Source organism: Danio rerio, chromosome 24 (genome assembly GCF_049306965.1).
Source record: "Danio rerio strain Tuebingen ecotype United States chromosome 24, GRCz12tu, whole genome shotgun sequence".
Classification (NCBI taxonomy): domain Eukaryota; kingdom Metazoa; phylum Chordata; class Actinopteri; order Cypriniformes; family Danionidae; genus Danio; species Danio rerio.
The window spans coordinates 41518176-41543877 of record NC_133199.1 but is presented as its reverse complement, the minus strand read 5'-3'; the positions used below and the strand labels follow the sequence as shown (position 1 = coordinate 41543877).

Here is a 25702-nt window from a genome sequence, read left to right as displayed (position 1 = left end):
CAAGTGTTCTCAAATACATTATAAACACAGTAAGTACATTGTATTTATTTTTTGATGTAAGTACATAATAGTTAAGGACACTTAATATAAAGTGGAACCAAGCCTTTAAATGTCACTTTAAGCTGAAAACTAATATCTTCAAAAATATCTAGTCAAATATTATTTACTGTCATCATGACAAAAATAAAATACATCAGTTATTAGAAATAAGTTTAACAGGGGAGATAAGTTTTATCCTTATTAACTATTAGGAATTAATATTAAGAGACTATTAAATACGTTTGAAATGTGTTGAAAAAAATCTCTCCTTTTAATAGAAATTGGGGAAAAAATCTAACAGGGGAGCTAAAAATTCTGACTTTAACTGTATATATGTTTTACATTATGGGGAATACTTTCAAGATGTGCATGAACTTGAACTCACAAAACTTTTTTCTAATTCATATTTCCTCAAACATGTCACAAATGCTGCATGTCTTATTCAGTGCTGCACTTAAATACACAATAATTCACCTCCTGCTCCATTAATAACCATCTCAAAGAGAGAAAGAGGACGGGTGTTGCATTCTGTTCTGTCTGCTTTCCTTCCAGGAAACACATCCTGTAGATGGAGCGACGTATTTGTCACACACAGAAAGCGAGACAGAGAGAGAGAGAGAGAGAGAGAGAGAGAGAGAGAGAGAGAGAGAGAGAGAGAGAGATAGGGAGAGTATTCCCAAGTCCACCCCACCATCTCATCCCACTTCTTCTGAGCTTTTCAGGGATGAAACACGCGCGTGTGAACATGGGAAACACAGTGTGAGTAATCTGAGCTCGCCGAGTGTGGGAAAGCAGCACAGAGACGGCATCACGCAGACATTCCTCAACTTTCCCAGCAGGGAGACCTCAGAAAAAAACAACCCAGAGCACATCTGCAGGAGCGAGGGGGAGGAAACAAGACCTCAGAAAGAAATCCCAGAGATTTTGAGCAAGCGTGTGATGGCCTTGGAGGTCCAGCGTCCAGCATTAAGAGCGAGCCCAGACTCTGAAGAAGAGGGATAGAGACTACCTAACGACACAAGAATGAGTGGCGATGTCCTCTAGCTAAGCGTCTCTCAGCGTTAGCGTAGGGTTTTTGGGGGGGGCGTATGGCCGTGCGCAGACTGGTGGAGTTGGCGGCGGCGGTTGCCCTGCTATCTCTGGTGCTCAATAGCGTGGCGACGTTCAGCTCCGGCTGGGTGCTGCAGGTGCTGGACGACGGACGGCGTCGCAGCGTTGGGCTCTGGAGAGCATGTGTGCAGGAGGATACACACACTCATGAACTCACAGCCTGCCAGAGACTGAGCTGGGGATCAGAGCTGGCGGGGTACCAGGAGTCTCGCAGCACAGTCAAACGTGAGTCTCTGGGATGCATAGCAAGGTCTACATGTCCATTACAAGATAGGGCTGCATGAAAAAACTGACATTGCAATATTGAGTAAGACCTCTTAAGGCCCGATGTGTTTTTTTACATGCATTTTTCAAATGTCTTTTCTATTTGGGCTTATTGGAAAGTATCATCTTTTGATATGATGTACTTTTAGAGAAAAATTATGTCCATATATGTGGACTCCTGGTCCCAATTTACAATAAACTTTCCTAAAAAATGTTTTATGCAAATTTAACATAGAATTTTTTTATTTTATGTTTTTGAATTTGCTTTGACTATCAGACAGTAAAAACAACATTTTCCCGCATTTTGGACAGTTAAATATAGTGTTTGGGACATTTTGCAAACTGCAAAATAGTTGCAGGATGACACTGTATGTCTGTAACAAAATATAAAACATTCAAAGTATTTTAAATAGCCACGTAAGAGCTAAAAATGTGCTGTCCATGTATGTGGACACTCAAGCCCTGGGAGGACAACTTCACCAGATGACTCAAATGTCTCAGTTTTAAAGGAATATGTAATTTAAGATTGATTGGGATATTTTGTGTAGGTCAGCACATCTGGATGAAATACAATAAACCAAAATCACAAGCACTGATAGATGCGGTAGCAAAGGAACAAATGAAATAAACGGTGCTTTACAGTTTTCTGGGAGTCTGGAAGTATTCAGGTACATAAACTGAATTATCACAATGTAAAATAACACTGCACTGTATAAGCTTTATTAAGATTTCATTAAGTCACAAACAATACAAACTGTTGTGCCCAAAATGTTTAAAACCTTCTTGGAATGCTTTCACAGACACAGACCATAAAATATATGCAATTTTTGGTACATTTGTGGAGTTACTTCAAAGTGGAACAATAAATCACGTTATTTTTTAGGTCTCACTTTATATTAAGTGGCCTTAACTGATATTTACTTACACAAGAATGAATAGTTTGTTACAATGTACTTATTGTGTAAATACATTTATCTACTGTGTACTTATGCTTGAATAAATACCTGTATGTAACTACACCTGTATTTAACTTCTGTAATTACATTTGTAAATACACTGCTGACCATCCCTTACACCTTAACCCACCCTTAAACCTACCCACACCACCAAACCTGTTCATAACCCAACTCCTATCCCAACTTAAGAGCACCACAAGTGTACTCAAATATATTTTGAACAAAATAAGTACAAGTATTTATTTTTTGATACAAGTACATAGTAGTTAAGGACACTTAATATAAAGTGGGACCTTTGTTTTTTCAATATTTACTAGACTATAATCCTGACTCCACAATTCAGATCCTGCAATGTGTCTATTGCAAATGCTCTTATTGCGATATCGAAGCTGAAACGATATATTGTGCAGCCCTAATACAAACTAATAGATTTAAATGCACTAACTGATAAAAGCACTGCGTTCTGCATTGCATACTGTGATGTTCTAAGTGACAAAATAAAGGAAACTGAACTGATTGAACCTTATATTACTAAATACAGCAGAAAAGTGTAATACTTAAAAGGGATAGTTCACCCAAAACTGAAAACTGAAATCATTTGTTTACACACCCTTCATTTGTCTCAAACCCTGTTTACTTTTCTTCTGTCGAACAAAAAAGAAGATATTTTGAAAAATGTTAGAAATGTGTAACCATTGACTTTTCATAGAATTTGTTTATCTTACTATGGATTTCCAACATTTTTCAAAATATCTTCTTTTGTGTCCAACAGAAAAAGTAAACTCATAGACATTTGGAACCCCTTAAGGGCGAGTACTTTTTCATATTTGGGTCAAGTGTGCCTTTTATAATGCCTTTTATTAAAAAGATAATTGCAAATAGAACATTAACAAGCTGCGAAGCACTCCAATAGATTTAAATGCACCAATGACCTTTATATTACTAAATACAGCAGAAAAGTGTAATACTTAAAAGGATTGTTCACCCGAAACTGAAAACTGTGTCATTTGTTTACACAAACCCTGTTTACTTGTTTTTCTGTTGAACAAAATTTTGAAAATTTTGAGATATTTTTAAAACTGTTGTAAACGTGTAACCATAGACCTCCATAGAATTTGTTTTCTTTCTATGGAACTCAATGGTAATATGTTTGTAACATTTTTTAAAATATCTCCTTTTGTGTCCAACAGGAAAAAGAAAACTCTGAGATTTGGAACCTATTGGTGTGAGTGAATTTCATTTTTGGGTGAGGTGTCCCTTTCATAATGCATCTTATGAAAAAGTTAATTGTAAATAGAACATTTACAAGCTCTGAAGAAATCTAATAGATTTAAATGCACTGATAAATCATATGTACTACTAAATACCACAGAAAAGCTTAATACTTAGAGAGACAGTTCACCCAAAAATGAAAACTGTCATTATTTAGTCACCCTTCATTTGTCACAAACCCTGTATCTTTAAGTTTCTTTTTTTCTGCTGAACACAAAAGGAGATATTTTTAAAAATGTTGGAAATGTGTACCCATTGACTTCCATAGAATTCATTTTTCCTACTATGGAAGTCAATTGTTATATCTTTGTAACATTTTTCAAAACATCTTATTTTACGTCTAACAGAAAAGGGAAACTCATAAAGGTTTAGAACCACTTGAGGATGAGTACATGTACATTTTTGGCTGAAGTGTTCCCTTTTATAATGCATTTTAATAAAAAGATCATTTGTAAATAGAACATTCGCAAGGTCTGAAGCAGCCTATTAAGACTTAAACGCACCAATGACCTTTACATTACTAAAACAACTGAAAAGCTTAATACTTAAAGGGATAGTTCATCCACAACTGAAAACTGTGTCATTATTTAGTCACCCTTCACTTGTCACAAACCTGCTTTACTTTCTTCTGTTGAACACACACACACACACACACACACAAAATGTTTTGAAAAATGTTGGAAATGTGTAACCATTGACTTCCATAGAATTTATTTTTCCTACTATGGAAGTCAATGGTTACAGGTTTGTCACATTTTTCAAAACTTCTTTTATAACAGAAAAAGTAAACTCATAGAGATTTGGAACCTATTGGTGTGAGTACATTTTAATTCTTGGACGAAGTGTCCCTTTTATAATGCATTTTATTAAAAAAATCATTTCTAAATAGAAAATGTCAACTATTATTTCACATTTTAGGGTACTAAAACTAAGAATTTACTTATTTGATGTTTAACATAATTACCCAATAATTAATACAGTTACTTAAATCATGTTATTTTCAATCATCAATATTGACATTTATTTGGATTTAGGTATTTGGATTTGAGGAAAATGGCAATTTTATTCTATAAAGGTTTGATAACATTTCTTCCCCCCCAAAAAAAAAAAAAAAATTGAACCACAATTATTTTTTAAGCTATGATTCTTGAAACTATTCTATGACTTTTACCTCAATAAACTTATCATTTGCTGCTTCTTAACAGTTAGAATAAGTTTAGATAATGGGATTATGGATGCAAATAAGATTATGCAAAATATATACTTTAAAATGAACAATAAACAGCCTAATATCAAAATAATATTCAGGTAATGGGTCAGTAGGTAGTGAGAATTGTTACTTCAATTAAAGTGTTACCAAAGATGGCTATTAGACCATTTCTCTTCCCATAACAACACATATTTGATATGAATTTACATCTTTAATTACCAATTTAAATCAAATGAATATAGAATTTTACATTATATGGAATCATTTCAAGATTTTCAAACTGTGCCACATTAATAATACAATTGTAGAAATGAGCAAAAATCAGTAACCTGCCAAAATGTGTTATCATTGCATGAGTGCATTACATTTGGATGCCCTAAAATCCTATATTAAAGATAAATCAAATAAATTCTCCTTAAATCTGAGCTCTAGAGACTCCACAAACAAAGGAGGCGTCTAGAACTATTTTTAAATTGAATCTGGCATTACCTTAGATGTCTGGCTTGTATTAAACCATGGCAACTACCACTACAAGAAACAGCAAGCAGAGATTTGTCAGCCTTTAGCATGCAGCTTGGCACGTCTGTCCATCTCTCCTGATTTAGAACTAGGAAACGGATGGACACAGTGAAGGATTGTGGCTTTCGGGAAGTGACACCCACGTTGGCAAAGTTGTCTTGTGCACATCTGCAGCTGGATCTTCCCTACAGTGATTCAGATCCTCTACCACACACACACACACACACACACTCTCTCTCTCTCTATCTCTCTATCTCTCTCTTTACTCAGATGAGCTTAAAATCATGTAAAGGCCATGCGAGTGATCATATTTCTGTTTCTCTGATTGCAGTTCAGTTTGACATGATGCGGGCATGTAACCTGATGGCTACGGTGGCTCTGACCGTGGGTCAGCTAATCTTCCTGTTTGGGTTACTGGAGATAAGCCACATTACCCAGGATTCTCAGTGGTGGGAGGAGGCCATCGCTGCTCTGTTCCAGTTAGCCAGTGAGTCTTTAAACCTGTCTGTATATTTACTACCCACTGGTGTGCTAATTACATAAATCAAGTATTTGAGCAAATGCACGCGTACCATATTAAACGTTTATTATAGATATTTTAAATGTAACACCTCTATGTTATTTGTTGGAATATTAAACCTCACTTTGAACGAATCAGTTGAATCAATGAATTGTTAATTGGAGACTTACTCTGACCCTTTATATTTTCTTGCAGAATGATATATAATAAATATATTTTTAAGATGTGTTTGTAAAAAATAAAATAAGAATCAGTGAGTTTTTAACTGGAGATTCATTCTGTTCAGATCATTTGAATCAGTTAGTTGTTAACTGGAGTCTTGCTCTGTTCAGACCATCTGAATCACTGAATCATTATCTGGAGACTTGCTCTGTTCGAAATATTTGAATCAGTGAATCATTATCTGGAGACTTGCTCTGTTAAAATTATTTGAATCAGTGAGCTGTTAACTGGAGACTTGCTCTGTTCAGCTCATTTGAATCAGTGAATCATTATCTGGAGACTTGCTCTGTTCAAATTATTTGAATCAGTGAGCTGTTAACTGGACACTTGCTCTGTTCAGACCATCTGAATCACTGAATCTTTATCTGGAGACTTGCTCTGGTACTTTGAACGAATCAGTTGAATCAATGAATTGTTAATTGGAGACTTACTCTGACCCTTTATATTTTCTTGCAGAATGATATATAATAAATATATTTTTAAGATGTGTTTGTAAAAAATAAAATAAGAATCAGTGAGTTTTTAACTGGAGATTCATTCTGTTCAGATCATTTGAATCAGTTAGTTGTTAACTGGAGACTTGCTCTGTTCAGACCATCTGAATCACTGAATCATTATCTGGAGACTTGCTCTGTTCGAAATATTTGAATCAGTGAATCATTATCTGGAGACTTGCTCTGTTAAAATTATTTGAATCAGTGAGCTGTTAACTGGAGACTTGCTCTGTTCAGCTCATTTGAATCAGTGAATCATTATCTGGAGACTTGCTCTGTTCAAATTATTTGAATCAGTGAGCTGTTAACTGGAGACTTGCTCTGTTCAGCTCATTTGAATCAGTGAATCATTATCTGGAGACTTGCTCTGTTCAAATTATTTGAATCAGTGAGCTGTTAACTGGAGACTTGCTCTGTTCAGACCATCTGAATCACTGAATCTTTATCTAGAGACTTGCTCTGGTTGGATTACTTGAATAAGTGAGTTGTTAACTAGAGACTTGTTCTGTTTAGATTATTTGAATCAGTGAATCATTATCTGGAGCCTTACTCTGACCAGATTATTTGAATCAGTGTGTTATTAACTGGAGACTTGCTCTGTTCAGACCATTTGAATCACTGAATCATTATCTGGAGACTTACTCTGGTTATATTACTTGAATCAGTGAGTTGTTAACTAGCGAACTTGTTCTGTTCAGATTATCTGAATCAGTGAATCGCTATCTGGAGACTCACTCTGTTCAAATTATTTGGATTTGTGAGTTGTTAACTGGAGTCTCGCTCTGTTCAGATCATTTAAATCAGTGAATCATTATCTGGAGACTCACTCTGTTCAAATTATTTGGATGAGTGACTTGTTAACTGGAGACTCGCTCTGTTCAGATCATTTAAATCAGTGAATCATTATCTGGAGACTCACTTAGTTCAGCTTATTTTAATCAGTGAGTTGTTAACTGGAGGCTTGCTTTGTTCAGATTATATGAATCGGTGAATCATTGTGTGCAGCCTTCCACTGATAGGATTATTTGAATCAGTGAATTATTAACTAGAGGTTCTTTCTGTTCAGATAATTTGAATCAGTGATTCACTGTTTGGAGACTCACTCTGTTCAAACTATTTGAATCAGTGAGTTGTTAACTGAAGACTTGCTCTGTTCAAATCATTTAAATCAGTGAATCATTATCTGGAGTTTTACTCTGTTCAAATTATTTGGATCAGTTATTTGGATCAAATTATTTCAGATCATTTGAATCAGTAAATCATTATCGGTAGACTTACTCTGACCAGATCGTTTGAATCAGTGATTCATAATTTGGAGACTCACCCTGACAAGATCATTTGAATCAGTAAATCATCATCTGGAAACTCACTCTGTTCAAATTATTTGAATCAGTGAGTTGTAAACTGGAAACTAACTCTGACCAGATCGTTTGAATCATTGAATCATAATTTGGAGACTCATCCTGACCAGATCGTTTAAATCAGTGAATCATTACCTGGAAACTTGCTCTGACCAGATCATTTCAATCAGTTAGATTGTAAGTTGAGATTTGATCTGATGGGTTAATTTGAATCAGTGAATCATTAACCGGAGACTCACTATAACCAGATCTGTAATTCATTCGTATGCATTTTGATTACAAGTTAGAAATGTAGTGAGATGAAAGTAAACGTTTCCCAAAATAAAAACAAATGTGCTTCAACAACAAATGAACAAACTAACAGTAACAAATGAAAAACTCTGACACTAATAAAAACGAACAGCCCATTTGAAGACTTTTAATAAGCCACAATCCTTCAACCCACCCTCAAACGACCATTAATTCTTCAATATCTAACCCGTCTGTCCTCAGAGATACGGTCTCCATTGTCTCGTGTTTGTTGTTCTGCATTTTGGGAAAGGCAAGATGGAGCTTTGAGGATCTATAACAGAACAAACATCAACAAAGCACAGCAACCCGAGCGCAGCGAGACTACACACAATTCAACAGGAAACAACAGAGTGCTGGCCAGAAGCCCGCTGACAAATTAAATGAACTCCCCTTTGGGACATCCACAGGCCCGTCTCTTCAAAACCCGCTGTTGATGCACCATGAAAGTGTGCTGGGTGTGATCTTATCTCTTTTTATTGTGTGTGAACTTGAAATAGTTTGTGCGTACCGCATCTGCATGAACGTTTACACGCTCGAAGTCAAGACATAAAGCCATGGTTGTAGATAAACTACTAGTTAAAGTACAGTTGATGTGATTTTAGGTATTGATCTACAGAACAACTTGTACTGTCCTAGCAACCACTTACAATAGAACAGCAATCGCAATGCACAAGAGGCCACATAACACACAACCAGCTAGCAACTGCTTGGCAACTACATATAAAAGAATCTATGCTCTGACAATACACTAGCAACCAATTAAAACACCCTAGCAATATCCTACTAACTACCCAGAACTCATTGTTGGTTACGAAGCATTGCCAATGTAAATGCAACATGGCCGTTCTAGTGAAGGAAGCCCCGCCTTCAAGTAAAGGAGCCAATCATCAGTCGGTATAGACTGAGGATTCTTTGGGGGAGGAGCTCAGTCCAGAAGTGTGTTCTTTATGACAGTTTCTGCAGCTTCATTGTTGTGAACTGCTTGGGTTCGACAAACATGCTGTAATCTTATGTTTTTAGTTATGAAACAAATATGGATTTTAATCGTAAGTTTAGCAAACAGCTAGATTTCGATGTTTCCACATTCAAAGAGATTGCATTTGCATAGCTGAGAGGAGTTTCAAAGATGGCGGCGAGTAAAATGTTTAAATTAAAATAGTCTTTATTTCTATAACGCTTTTACAATGTAGATTGTGTCAAAGCAGCTTAATATAGAAGTTCTAGTAAATTAAAACCGTGTCAGAGTTGAAGTTCAGTTCAGTTCAGTGTGGTTTAAATTTCACTTCTGAAAGTCCAAACACTGAAGAGCAAATCCATCCATGCGCAGCTCCACAAGTCTCAAACCAAGCAAGCCAGTGGCGACAGCGGTGAAGAACAAATTTCTCCAACATTTCACCAAAAACGTTGAGAGAAATCAGGCTCAGTTGAGCACGACCAGTTCATCTCTGGCCAAACTTCCTGTGCAGAGCTGCAGTCTAGGTGCCAGAAGCTGAAGACAGTGGCGCAAAAAGGGGGTATGCAGTGTATGCGGCGCATAGGGGTGCCACACATGGGGGGGCGCCATTGTGCCAAAACTATTTTTGAAATTATGCATGTTATTATACATATTAAACAAAATAAATGCAGCTTTTTGGTTGAAAAAAATGTTTATCATGCATTTTATATGAATATACAATTGTATTTTATTGAATACAAAATTATACCACTCCTCCCTCTTCGTTGACCTTTTGATTGATCCGTTGCTCGGTTACAGTCACATGTACAAAATGGAGAGAAAAGTAAAGAGACGTGGAGCGCGAAATAGAAAACAAAAAGAGAACAAACAATGCCTTAAAATGAAAACTGCCATGACAAATTGGATGATAAGGGATTGGTAAGCTTAACCCACACTATTATTACCATACTTTTAATCAACTTCTAATGTTTTTGGGAGCGACGGGCTGCCATATAATGAATTATTCATTATCCCCACTCAGTCTCTGCATGGGCTTTTACTTAACATAAATGCAATGACAATTAGTTTTGTTTATGCTAATTTAACATAACACTAGTTGTATTTAAAACAAAACATTTTTACATATTATTAAGTGTGTTTGTCTGTTCACACACTCGAATCTCAAAGTATCCGCTTTCATGCATCTTCAAATCGTGTGTATAGAAGCCGTCTTTATCACTATGTAGCGCGTCCGTCACTCAGCACCGTTATACTGATTCAGAGGCTCCATAAGGGCGGCAATAGACGCATAAAGCTTTACTGGAAAAGACGTGAATGCGGCCGTTTTTACATCAATTTCATCGTGCTGTCAATCCAAAATAATGCGAAAGCTTAATTCTCTGAAACAGTTCTTGCAATTATATCACATGAGATCGACTCTGTGTAGCTGCTACTTTCACCTTTCATAGAAACATTACAAATGCGGGAGAAATACGGGAAAATACACACACAGAAGAGCAGATAGAATGGTAAAATATGGTAGAATTAATTTAGCAAAAACGAGAGGGTTTATTGGAATGAATTGCATTCGTTGGCACACACGTTTTAATTCAAATTCATTTAAAACAATAACATGCAGTCACACATCCAAGTGTAAAGTTCATGTAAAAATTTTATCAAAATAAACTGTCAAATCATACTTACAGTTGAGCTCAAAAGTTATAAGAGTAACTTAGAGTAATATAATTATAAAAGTAATAACAAAATGTGTGTTTAAAAAGTACATACCTAAATATTATGGCCAGACAGAATCTGCTAAATATTTTTGCTATTTCTGCTGGGATTTTTGTAAAAAATCTGCGGAATGATTTTAGGATTATCATAACTAAAAACAGATAAAAACTATATATATATATATATATATATATATATATATATATATATATATATATATATATATATATATATAAAATATATAAATATGGAATAAAAAATTATATCTTCAATTTTATTTAATATTTACAATGCAAATCAAATTAGATCCACTTATTTGGTAAACAAAGCAAGTCTCTCATATATCTATTAATGTTTCTACTAAAAGGCAGAAAATACTACTTTACCAACTGTAAATAAATCATATGAACATTTTAATATTACTATTATTATATTACAATAATATTAGTGAAATGAATTTAAAAACTGAGTAAATATGGAATATGGATTCCGTGTGGGCCTACTGAATATGTTTCAGACAAAATAGAAAATAATATTTTGATTAAAAAATTTCCCTATATAAATTTTATATATTTGATTATAATGATTCTTAAACCTGGTTTAAACTGACACATGAACAAATATTCAGAATATTCACATTTTTTGGAACTGAGATGTTTATTAATACTATAAAGATCCATTTTTATACCATATACATGTTTTTATAAATTTATTAAATATCATATTGATACATTAGGCATTTTGGTAACCTTTTGGATTTGTGCTCAAAACTAGTTCTATTTAGTTCCAAAAAAGTTGGCCCATAATATTTTGATAAAATAAAACATTTCAGGCAGTTTGTCTCTATTTTTTTACCCTAAACATTGTACAGTCTTTTTTATTTCACTTTGTGAAAGGTGTGATAGCAGTTTCAGTCAATTGTTCATGCGAAGACAGACCTTACACCCCTCACATATGCATGTGAGAAGTGATAATATTTTAAGTTCTTTTGCCTCCCATATCTTTCATTTTGTTTTGACAAATGTACAAAAACAAGACATGTCAAGGTGCTATAATCATTTGGTGCGGAAAACGGAACTAAGAAGAAATTTGGGTTGGGATGAGATGTAATTCTTTGTGACTTTACATTAGTGTAATTATACTTTTACTATTTCATACAATTTCAGTTGCGTTCAGAACTTTGACATGTTGATGATAAAGAGGGGGGTTAAGGGGGGCTCAAAACTTGAAATCGCATACCCCTCAGTAAATGTGCAGTTGCGCCCCTGGCTGAAGAATGCCTGACGTCCATCGTGGAGACGCTGCAGGTATGAGTAGGTTACCGGCAGGTGCTTAGGCTGGCCCACGGGATTAATGCGGAAACTCGTCTCTCCCTGGGGTCTAAAATTACTTGCCTTAAAGTCTGTGTGAACCGGAAGTTCCTGAGACTTTTATTTCAGTATGTTGATGTGTTTCCTTGAAACAGAATATAGGGTGAGGGATAGGGCATTCATTTGCGCATAATCCCCTCAAAGCAAACTCAACAGTACTAATGTGCAGTTGCTATGGAAGCCCTCAGGTTGACGTCAACAGAAAAACCGCCACTCTAAACGCAATGAATGAATATTACCACAACAAATACATTTTTTAACTTGGATTAACTTGCATGGATTAATCATTCACCTAAAGAATATCAATGTGAGGTAGCAAAACAAACATTGTAAATTTTAATTTTAAGTGAAACTTTGCAACACCCTAGCAACTGGATATCAACTAACCAACTACCTTAGCAACCCACTAACAACTTTTTTGAAGGCCCACCTGTCTGACCTTTTCTCCTAAACTGATTGTCTAGAGAAAATGCTTATTTAAACTTATTTTTGTTCATTTGCAAAGCATTTCATTTGCCTTCTATAATTATTCTCAAATTTTTCTACAGCATATCAATGTATATTTTATTTCTTTAAAAAACACAGATCAAAGCTCCTGAATTCTTTACTTCAGTTATTCTTGGCAATTGCAGAGTATTTGGGCCTTGTTATCAACAGAATTGTGCGACTCTGATGCAGTACAAGTTGCAGACATGAAGCATGCAGGCGCTGATTATTTATAATCATCGTTACCTTCACATGTGCGTGACGGCTTGCTTTATTCAACTGAGAATGTAGTCCCAGTTGGCGTGCAGCGGTTGGAAGTTTAAGCCACAGTTATGTCTGTATTTAACAGCGGGACTTGAGCTGTTTCTCAATATTTGTTTTTTATTGATCTTGCAACCTCGTGTAGCGTCATCATCAACCGCCGAAGTTCAGTTCCTAAACTTAAGACTGCAAGAATGGAGGATGCGTGAACCTTCCCGGATGCGTTCTTGCAATCAAGTATGCACTGATGCAGACTTCAGCACCGAACTCACTCTAGACGTCGCAGAAATCATTGTAACTGAATAAAGGAGGTGGGAAGCTCAGCATTTTATAGAGATTTATTATTATAGTTCTGGGCTAAACTTCTTTATCTCAGGAGTTTCCCTAAATGAGATGGTGAAAGTAAACATTATCATGAAAATCATAATAAACACATTAAGGGTGTAAATTTCAGGTATTTACTGAAATTCATATTAAAATCTGTTTTATTTGTATTGTGCAAAGTGTATTTGTAAGGTTTTTGTGCATGTTATATACATTGAAAGGGGGGGGGAACAATAAATCGTTGTATGAATACTGCAACGTTTAAATAATTTTCATTTAAAAATGTGTGAAGGTCATGTGACCATCAGGAAGAACGCAGCACCTCATTTCTCACAGCACGCGTTCTGTGTTCTCGCGGTCTGCAGAGTACGTTCTTCCGAGGTGACCAAGCAAGACTGGTCTTCACAAGAACGCAAGTCCGCTCTTTGCAGTCTTGGAATTGAGAGAGTCCAAAGTAATCAATCACAGAAAAGAGAAAATGCCATTACTTGGATCATTTTAATATGACATATTTAATAATTAAATCAAATAGTTATAGTATAATATTTAAGTTAATTTTAAGCTATGCCACTGGTTGAGAATACCTGATCTAAAGCATTCTTTCAACTTCCGAGCAATAACCTACTACCTACTTACCTAACTACTACCGTACTACCTAACATACAGTTGAAGTCAGAATTATTAGCGCCCTTGGAATTTTTTTCTTCTTCTTTAATTATTTCCCAAATGATGTGTAACAGAGCAAGAAAATTTACACAGTATGTCTGTTGTAAATAATAATATTTATATTTATCTAATATTTTTTCTTCAGGAAAAAGTCTTATTTATTTTACTTATAATAAAAGCAGTTTTTAATTTTTAAACACCATTTTAGGGACAAAATTATTAGCCCCTTTAAGCTATATTTTTTCTCAATATTCTACAGAACAAATCATTGTTATACAATAACTTGCCTAATTACCCTAACCTGCCTAGTTAACCTAATTAACCTAGTTAACCCTTTAAATATGACTTTAAGCTGTATAGAAGTGTCTTGAAAAATATCTAGTCAAATATTATTTACTGTCATCATGACAAAGATAAAATAAATCAGTTATTAGAGATAAGTTATTAAAACTATTATGATTATAAATGTGTTGAATTTATCTTCTCTCTGTTAAACAGAAATTGGGGAAAAAATAAACAAGCGGTCTAATAATTCAGGGGGGCTAATAATTCTGACTTCAACTGCACCTACAGTAACTACTACCCAGAACGCTATAAGTGATAACCACAATCTTTGCAACACAAGAAATACTAATAACCACATTGAGTAATTGAATCATACAATTCAATCATACCATTTTTTCAATTAATTATGCTGCTCTAACAGAACAAACTGTAAAACCCAACTTTATCAAATGAAATGAGTGTAGTTGACTCAAAACTGACTGAAAGTTAATTCTACTCATTTAAAAAGAGTTTTGAACTCAGTGTTTAAGGAAATGAGCTAGTTAAATACCTCATTACTTCAACTTATATGGAGTAAGTTCGCAATACTCATGTAGATTAGTGTTTTAAGTCAAATGGTTTGTAGCAATCGGTTTCCTTAAACGGTTTGAGTTGCCTTAAATTATTCGGTTTCACAATACTCATTTGGTTGGAGTTCTCTTCATTTATCAGGTTTTACGGTGCTCAAACTGTTTCCTTTAGTCAAATGGATTAAGTTCACAGTACTCATTAGGATTAGTTTTTGAAGTTAAATAGGTTGTTGCAATCGGTTTCCTCAAATGGTTTGAGTTACCTCAACATTTTGGGTTTTATAGTGTAGAAACAACTCAGAACAGCCCAGGATTATGGCATCAATATGCACAGGAAAGCCCCACTTTTTAAATTCAAAAATAAAGGTAACAGGAATTCCTTAATCACACCAGCTATTTATCTAAACATCAGGTTTTTTTATAGTAAAGTTTTAGTACAAGTTACTGTCATGCATGTGTTCTGGCGTCTGGGATGCTGTGCTACGATGGTGGTCCGCTGCTGCTGCACTTTATCACTACAGCTAATAGTGCACGCTGCCCATGAATGTGTGAGCCGTTTAAAGTGTGACAACAGTTATATTTAGCCAAACGGGGTCCAGCGCAACAGCGGCAGCCGCACAGCTCCAGAGAGCGACAGTCAGGCGCCAGGATATCCCTGCTCAGGACGAGGAAGTGTCTGTAACTACCTGTTATGCAAACCCAGAGCCGCAGAGGAAAGACGGGGAGGGGGTGTGTGACAGTACTGAGGGGGCGGTCGAGTGTCAGAGTTATTAGACATGGACGGGAATTGATGATATTTTAGGAAGCTCGGACCCCGGAGAAGAAAGAAAAGAATACGTATGTGACGCCATGGAGGAGCACTATTCATTAGGACAGGTCTACAATCTCCCACAGTGTGTGTGTGTGTGTGTGTTATGGGTGGAGGAAACAAGTGTCCTGATTAACTGTCCCCGCAATACAGTGTCTGTTTACACAACCTCAAGGGACGGACTATGTCTGACAAAATGAAAACAATTATATCCTCGTACTGTAATTTAAATCATAAACAAGCATAAGCCGCTTCCCTGAAGTAAACGGGGGAACTCAATCAGATACAGGCAAACTGTATAAACATCCATAAGCACAGCAGACTATTGCAGATTCAAGGGCAATATGCATAGTTGAAGTGTATCAACTGGATATGCACATGACGACGCCATTAATCGGGGACTTTTCGCCTAATAAGTGCCTTTCTCAAGGACACAATGATGATCGCTCGAGGCTAATTCTTGAACATTTGAATTTCATAATCATTAAAGAGTGCTTCGTGAAAAAACAATAGAACCACCTAGTAAACAAATAAAAACAAAGATTTCATCTGGAAGAAGTTAAAAGTAGGCAAGCTTAAAAGTTTTAAGACACTGTTTAATCCTTCATTTGGAGTTGGCAGCTTACGATCAGATAGACTAAAACATCTTATTAAAGGTGTTACTAAAATGTCATTCCCATGACATATATATATTAACCTCCTGTTTATTTTTTCCCCAATTTTTGTTTAATGGAGAGAAGATTTTTTCAACACATTTCTAAACAAAATGGATTTAATAAATCATCTCTAATAACTGATTTATTTTATCTTTGCCATGTTGACAGTAAATAATATTTGACTAGATATTCTTCAAGACACTTCTATACAGCTTAAAGTGACATTTAAAGGCTTAACTAGGTTAATTAGGGTAACTAGGCAGGTTAGGGTAATTAGGCAAGTCATTGTATAATGATAGTTTGTTCTGTAGACTATTGAAAAAAACAGCTTAAAGGGGCTAATAATTTTGACCTTAAAATGGTTTTTAAATAATTAATAACTGCTTTTATTCTAGCCGAAATTAAACAAATAAGACTTTCTCCAGAAGAAAAAATATGATCAGACATACTGTGAAAATTTCCTTGCTCTGTTAAACATCATTCGGGAACTATTGAAAAAAATCAAAGGGGGGGCTAATAATTCTGACTTTAACTGTAGGTGGACATAAAATCAGATTTCTGCAGATTGTTAAGTCATCAATCAATCTTCACTTAAATTGTGCAAAAATATGATAAATATGTAAATATCAAATAAAGTGAAATGTTTAGAGGGATTGAATACATTTTTAAAGTAATATTTCTCTACACTACCTGACAAAAGTCTTGTCATCGATTCCAGTTGTAAAAGCAACAAGTAATAACTTGACTTCTAGTTGATCATTTGGAAAAGTTGCAGAAGGTACATTTTCTTTTCTGATGAATCATCTGTTGAGCTGCATCCCAATCATCTCAAATACTGCATAAGACCTACTTAAATTCTCATCGACCCAAGATTCTAACACAAGTCAGTCAAGTTCGGTGACGGGAAAATTATGGTTTGGGGTTACATTCAGTATGGGGGCGTGCGAGAGATCTGCAGAGTGGATGGCAACATCAACAGCCTGAGATATCAAGACATTTGTGCTGCCCATTACATTACAAACCACAGGAGAGGGCAAATTCTCCAGCAGGATAGCGCTGCTTCTCATACTTCAGCCTCCACATCAAAGTTCCTGAAAGCAAAGAAGATCAAGCTGCTCCAGGATTGGCCAGCCAAGTCACCGTACATGAACATTCTTGAGCATGTCTAGGGTAAAATGAAAGAGGAGGTGTTGAAGATGAATCCAAAGACTCTTGATGAACTCTGGGAGTCCTGCAGGAACGCTTTCTTTGCCATTCCAGATGACTTTATTAATCAGTGATTTGAGTCATGTCAGAGATGTGTGGATGCAGTCCTCCAAGCTCATGATGGAGTCAGAAACAATTTCATTCTGTCTCCACTGCAGCATGACTTTATATTCTATACTGGACATTATTTCTGTAAAGTGATGAGACTTTTGTCTAAGCAAAGTCAGACCTTGCTGTCTTAATTAAAGAATAAAAGATCAAGGCATGATCATATTTTATTTTGGTCAAATAAGTGAAATCTAGAGGCCTTTGCTTTTCATATAAGCCACTTCTGATGCCAACTAGAAGTCAAGTTATTATTTGTTGTTCCTAAAACTTGGATAGGCTATAAGATATGTATATAAATATTTCTACTATAATGGATGTATTATAAAGAAAAACTTACAGTAGCTTTGTTTACCAATCAATTGCTTCTAATGTATCTAAGTATCTAAGTTATTTTTATTGTATTGTTTAGGTTCTCAGCACTCCAAATATCCTTCCACTGCACAGAAATAGTAAAAAAAAGTCAGAAGATTCTGTCTGGCTCTACATGTGATTAATTCGGCATCCTAGAAACTACCTAAAAAAAAAAAGCTTCCTTTAGTGTCTGCAGGTTCCCACGCTTTAATGAATGCCAGATTCAAGAACTTTTTAAAGCACCATTAATTTTAAATCAAGCACTTTTGTAATTCATACCTCAGCATCTGCAGCGCCTTATTGTACTAAACATTTTAATTACACTTAATATTTGCATTAAAAAAATTCAAGTAATTTTCAAAAATTTATTGTTTAAAAATTTTAAATAACATTTGTTGAATGGGCTCTGTGCACAGCTAGAGTTTTAAAGCCAACGCTAAACTTCCAGTGAAGGCTTAATTTGAGTATTTTCAATTTCACAAGGTTGTTTTTACAGAATCAATGTTGTAATATAGTTACAATACATTCAGCTAAATAGACTTAAGCATTCATTTAGTTGTAGAAATGTAATTTAATGCAGTTAAATTCTGATCTGAGACCCACTTCATATCGTATATCTAATGTGCGGTGACGATTGCTGTTTTTTTTTTTAAGAAATCAGATCTCAAACGTGACAATTTTTTGGGCTGCCTGGCTGAAAATGAAAAGTCTGTGTGCATATAGCCCATTCGGAACTGATAATATTTAAACGCAGTTTCTGAAAAATTGAAAAAAATTCAGTGCTATTGTGTAAGATTTAAAGTTGATCAGTTTTTTCATTCTGTTTTTGACAAATGAGTAAAACTGTTGAAATAAAACTGTAAACAAACGTAATCTCAAATCTAATTCAAGTGCTTTGAAAGACCTGTGTTTGTTTTTAAGTACTTTCCATATCTTGAATCTATATGTCTGAAATTCAAATACTTTCTAGAAGCCTGGGAACCCTGTTTATATGAAGTGTGGCCCATACAGAATAGGAGTAAATCCCTCTGTTCATACAGTATCTATTTTGTAGAAGTTCTGACAGAAAGTTTTCCTCTGCTCTAGTCGATCATGACATCGCCATCAGGCAAAATATGCAAGTCTCTCCATTTACACATTCAGGCACATTCCGCAACCAAAACCTCGTGCTTGTTCAACAATTCCTATTTAGCAGACTGAAGCACATTTTCAAAACTTCACTAGTGTTTACATATGGATGTGATCTGACTCAAGTTTGCAAGCATTGAGCTTTTGCTGTATTTGTTCTGTATATTAGATTGCTCTTGCATTGTTAGTATGTTTGTTAGTATGTTATTAGTATGGGTTGGTATATTGTTAGTATGTTTTTAGTGTGATTGGTTTGTTACTATGTTTGTTAGGATGTTCCTAGTATGCATTAGTATGTCGTTAGTATGTTTCTAGTATGATTAGTTTGTTAGTATGATTGTTAGGATGTCGTTAGTATGTTTCTAGTATGATTAGTTTGTTAATATGGTTGTTAGGATGTTCCTACTATGGATAATTATGTCGTTAGTATGTTTCTAGTATGGTTTAGTATATTGCTAGTATGAACTGGTATGTTATTAGTATGTCAAATGGAAAGTCAATGGCAGTCTTTTACAATGGAAGTCCATGGGACAGTTGCTAGGGTGCCATAAGTGGTTGTTAGGGTGTGGCAAATAAGTTGAAAGGTCATCAGTGATTGGCAAATTGGTAGTCTGAGTTAATTAAGCTCAACATTAAGTCTGTATGACAGTCTGGCGGAGAGTTATGAGGCCACAAAGTTTGGTCCAATGTTAAGTCAATGGGACTTTTCCAAATCTTCCGGGACATTTTTTTAAAAAATCGTTAGTTCAGGGTTCAACAATAAGGACTGCCCGATGGCCCGGGGCCAGTGTGAGAGATGTTCAGGACAATAAAGAGAATCGTTACCGGCCCGATCAGGCCAGTGCTGCCTTGTCACTACATTTTATTTTGCCTGCGACTATTTGTCAATTGTGTGCAAATCCAGTCTTAGAATCGAGAAACAAGTTGTGCTTTTAAGTCTTTGAATGCTGCCTTTTCTGTGAAGTCCTAAACACCATATTGCTTTTTGGTTTCTTTTACCTGATTGGATTTTGTGAGCACGTTTTTTTTTTCCCACAACCTGGTAAAAACCAGTACAGTGAAGAGACAGCTAAATCAAATTATTATGGCAAAAAAAACCGTCTGTTTCTATTCTTGTGGAAACAGATATTTACATGGGTACAACATGTGATATTTTGTATAGTTTTCCATCACTTTTAAGTCAGCCACCTTTTGATTTGCAACAAAATACCTACACATTTTTTATACCGCTATATTTTACTGCTAAATATTTTAACATTTTAAAAATATTTGAATTCTAGATTCACAGACATTCTTTTTGACACATTATTTCAAATATGTGGCTAAGAAATAGCTAATATTTATTTATTTATTTAATTATTCATCGTTTTATTTATTTTGGTGGGACCAGTGAAAATTTTGTCAGGGAAAGTAAAAATCTGAACCACTGGTCCAGTCGGGCCAGTAGAAAATGACCTTAGCGTTGAACCCTGTAGTTGGATCAGTAGGAAAAGATACAGAAACCCGAGTCAGACCAGTTTGGAGGTTTGGAGGTAAGTTTGGTGTTTGTAGCTTGAACAATCTATTAGGAGATGCATATAGAAATTAGACTAAGAAGTAGTACAAGTTTATGTGCAGTAAAACAGTATGTTGGCTTTCTCAAGGCACCATAATTAAAGAGAACATCATATTTGTTTACATAATTAGCTGTGCATCTTTGCTTTTAAACCCTTTAGCTCTCCTTTATTGTACACTACTTTAAACACCATTTGTATTAGCTTTACAACTGACGATAAAGTCTGAAAGTCAAGCATTCCATTAAATCATCCCCATCACAATAATAGCTCAATCTTCTTCCCTCTTGACTGATTCAGGTTGATTTTGGCCGTTTTCGACTAATAGGAGTACAGCGTCTCCCCCATAAAAACTCTGAGCCACATGTGTTATTAATAACTGCGGCCTGAAAACACAACAGCATTTCCCAGAAATACAGAACTCAGAGGATGTGAGATGAATTCAGGGCAGGAGAGCAACAGAATGGAAAAGCGTACAGGATTCAGATCATGTTCCACGCGTGTGTTTTATTTAGGCAGAAGAAAGAAAGAGCGAGCGAGTCATTTGTTCGTTCTGTTTTTATTCTAAATGCAGCTTTTTTTGGCCCACTGTCATCCTTTTTCCTTCCTCTTCTCGTCTATCCTTTCATTCTTCCTTCCTTCCCTTCATTTCATTCAGTTTCATCTGACAATTCTTACTCATTTGTGCAGCCAAACTGGAACATGATGTTCAGCCGCAGGCTCCATTGAGTTTCTTCAGAAACAGATGTTTTCTCACTTTGCTTTACGTTTTGCTCTCACACTCTTTCTGCCTTGTTGTATTGTTAATTTTTTACTAAGTTTTATTTAGACAGTAATATACAGTTGAAGTAAGAATTATAAGCCCTCTTTTTTCTTTTTAAAATATTTCCCAAATGATGTTTAATGGAGCAAGGATTTTTTCACAGTATTTCTTATAATATTTTATTTTTGGAGAAAGTCTGATATGTTTTATTTCGGCTAGAATAAAAGTAGTTTTAAATTTTTAAAGATAATTTTAAAGTCAATACTAAATAGCTCCTAAAGCTTTTTTCTTATTGTTTACAGAATAAATCACCATTATTCAATGATTTGCCCTATTACCTTACTCGCCTTATTAACCTACAGTAGTTAAGCCTTTAAATGTCACTTTAAGCTGAATACTAGTGTACTGAAGAAAATCTAGTCAAATATTATTTACTGTCATCATTGCAATTATAAAATAAATCAGGTTTTATAAATGACTTTTTAAAAGCATTATGTTTAGAAATGTGTTGAAAAAAAATCTTCTTTGCAATAAACAGAAATTGAGGGGAAATGCATTCAAGGAGGCCAATAATAGAGGAGGGCTAATAAATCTGACTTCATATACTTTAATGGGGGTCGGATTTCTGTCTTCAAGTCCATCCTAGAAAGAATCACCGTTTGTCCTTTTTCTCATGACTTTATTCATGTGAGTATTTGAATCAGTATTTAACCTTTCAAATGATGTTGGCTAATGAATAAAGTTAAAGGTTGCCAAATTTCAAAATTACTTCAGTTCACTTCAGGTGTCTTTTTCCCTATCTTTGTCTGTCAGAACTCAATTTTCAAAAGCTACCGAATCAGGTCAGAGGTCATGGAGACCTCGAGTGGCACTGTTTGAAAACAACAGTTGTACTATTTATATTGCTATGTGTTAATACTGTCTAAAGTGATTTTCCTTTTTATTCCTGATCGACTTTATGTAGTGAGAGTATCCGCTTGTTAAGTGTGACGTCACGCGAATCGGCTTCCGGGTCCAAGCGCTCTATTCAACTGAATGGGGAGACTCATGAAATGGTAATAATAAACGTTTACAAAGCGATTTAATGCTTTCGAAAATCACGATGGCAGTATATATGTCCTTGCCTAATATCCGATGGCCAGAAAGTGATACATTTTTTATAAATTGTTAAATTTTTGGCATTTGTTATGCAGCAAGCCCAGAGATTGTTGTGTACACTATGATTTTATATAAAATTAACTTTGATGTGCGACAGGAATAAAACGCGATCATAAACAAATGATTTCTCCACTCACATGAATGGCGGCTTGGACCCGGAAACAGTATACATACGTCACAAACACGTCACCACTTAACAAGCGGATAGCAGCCAAACAGCAGTGTGAATGTAGATTATACTGGTTTTAATCAGTTTTTGATAAAGATGGCTGAGGGTACACTCAGCCTTGGGTTAAGAAACTTTGAGTGTGTATGTGTTTGTTCAATTGTGGATCCTTTCAGAGGTCTGGGGTCAGCTCTAAACAGCCTAGTAGATGTCTGACGTTTGTATGCTTGAGTCATTGTTCAGAGTTGTACGTATGTGAGAGTATAATTGTTGTTGTTTTGAGATTGTAAGCAGAGCGGCCTACGAACTCATTGCGAGTGTTGAAGCTGGCTTCTGCTAATAAAACTCCAAACTATCTTCAGTAAACTTTATTGATTTGAATCTCTGAATCTGGCTCTTCTTCATCTGACAGTCTGGCCATTTTGGGGTTCATTCATTCATTGCCGCTTTTCTGGGGCCGGGTCACAGGGGCAGCAGTCTTAGGAAAGAACCTCTTCCCAGACACTTCCTCCAGCTCCTCCGGGGGAATCTCGAGGCGTTCCCAGGCCAGCCGAGAGACATAGTCCCTTCAACGTGTCCTGGGTCTTCCCTGAGGCCTCCTCCCGGTGGGATATGCGTGGAACACCTTACTAGGTAGGCGTCCAGGAGGCATCCCAAACAGATGCCCGAGCCACCTCAGCTGACTTCACTCGATGTGGAGGAGCCGTGGCTCTACTCCGAGCTCCTCCCGGGTGTCAGAGCTCCTCACCCTATCCATAAGAGTGCGCCCTGCCACCCTTCGAAGGAAACTCATTATGGCCGCTTGTATCCGAGATCTTGTCATTTCGGTCATGACCTAAAGCTCATGACTATAGGTGAGAGTAGGAACGTAGATTGACCGGTAAATCGAGAGCCTTGCCTTTCGGCTCAACTCCTGCTTTACCACAACGGACTGGTACATCGACCGCATTACTGCTGCCGCTGCACCAATCCGCCTGTCAATCTCACGTTCCATCCTTCCCTCATTCATGAACAAAACCCAGAGATACTTAAACTCCTCCACCTGTCGTAAGAACTTTTCTCCAACCTGGAGATGACAAACCCCCTTTTTCCAGTGGAGCACCATGGCCTCGGACTTGGAGGTGCTGATTCTCATCCCCGCGGTTCAAACTGTAAATTATCCCTACACTATACTACAACTGATGTATGTTAAAAGATGTTGCTTTGGCTGGTTTTTAACTTTTTTCTCTCTTTTTCCGCAGGTTTTGTGTTGGTGATCGGTCTGGTGACATTCTACAGGATCGGCCCCTACACTCACCTCTCCTACTCCTGCTACATAAACATCGCCGCATGCTTATTTGCCACGCTAGCAGCCGCCATGCTAATCTGGAATATTCTGCACCGCCGCGATGACTGTCTGTCGCCGTCTGTCATTGTCATCAGTCGATCTTTAACTACACCATTCAGGCCACGGCTGGACAATGACTATGTTGAGTCACCGTGCTGACACACACACACACAGCACATACAAAACGCATGATGGAGATTTAAATGGGATGGACACACATGCTCATGGAGAGGATTTCTAAACTATGTGAAATAATCTCCTGGATTTCAGAGCTGCGATGGAAAAAGTGACTAGTTTTGTGGACAAACAAGCAAGACTGTGGATTGTGAAGAACCCAACAGACAAAGATCAAGCTGGATCTTGACACGTTTATGTTCATAAGTGCACTTATGAGAAAGCACATTGGTATGCTTATGTATCTATTATAGTATGGAGAGGCAAATTTCGCAGTTTATGCATTTAATTTTGCTGCCAGGTCAACTGAATAGTCAATAAAGGGCCGACACACAATCTGCACTGTTACACATATTCTCTGTGTTAGTTTACAGAAAACTGCTAATTCACTCAACATAGATGTTTATTCCTGAACACAATCAGTGCTATGCTAAATAATATCCCAGCTGTAATGCGAGTGAATGGTGCCTGAGATTTTGAAGATCAGAAAAGTACATTCATGGATCATGAAAGTAATCCACCGTACTCCACGGAGTAATAACTGCCTTCTGAAGCAAAGTGATAAGAGAAATACTCATACCTAAAACTGTATAAACTATTATCGCTGATTTCTGATAACTGACATGCACGCATTTATACGCCATCTTGATTGAGGACACAATAATGTTTTTAATAATAATTTTTCAAATATTTCCCAAGTGATGTTTAACAGAGCTTTTTCTATGTTTTGCTACGTCAGCAGACAGTTTTATTTGTTTTAGTTTGACTGGAATAAAGACATAAAAACTGCTGAGGTCAATATTATTAGCTCCCTGAAGATTTTAGATTGGCTACAGATTAAACTACCGTTGTCCAGTGACTTTTCTATTGACCTAACTAACCTAGTTAAACCTTTAAATGACATTTTAAGCTGAATACTAGTATCCTGCAAAATAAGTAGTAAAATATAATGTACTGTCATTAGGGCAAAGACAAAAGTAATCAATTATTAAAACTATTTAGCTGAAAATTCTCTACTTAAAGCAGCACTTTTTGGCTGCATTTACACTGCAGATCTTGATGGTCAATTCCGATTTTGTGACTGTATCTGATTTTTTTGATGACCAGCTTACATCACCTTTTAAAGTTTTAAACAGGTATATTTTCTGAACAAATCAATTCACTTCAGAAGACATTTTCTTTTATTCATTTACACTTCGCTAACACTTCAGGTTAGGTCACAATTTATTCTATTAAATACTGGTTTATTATCTACCTATTATTAAGATATTAAAGTCCCTAAGAAATCAAAACTAATCATATGATTTTGTTAGCTTGCATTACTAGATATGCAGTGAACAATTCATCTGTGCATGTCATAAAATAAAACAATAGTTTTGACTTTCTAATCTTTAATTGAAATCTGAAATATGCCCTT

The 25702-nt window shown here is 35.9% G+C and overlaps 2 protein-coding genes across 6 annotated transcripts in view; one reads left to right on the top strand and one right to left on the bottom strand.

The window, feature by feature from the left end:
* ift140 (intraflagellar transport 140 homolog (Chlamydomonas)) overlaps positions 1-25702 on the bottom strand; it is a 75582-nt gene that overhangs the window by 21728 nt on the left and 28152 nt on the right. The gene's annotated exons all lie outside the window — the stretch shown is intronic.
* On the top strand, positions 598-24270 carry tmem204 (transmembrane protein 204). 2 transcript variants are annotated; one of them, NM_001163897.1, is given in 3 exon segments: positions 598-1374; positions 5702-5857; positions 24026-24270. In NM_001163897.1, coding segments are annotated over 3 exon segments (648 nt in total). In that variant the 5' UTR covers positions 598-1127.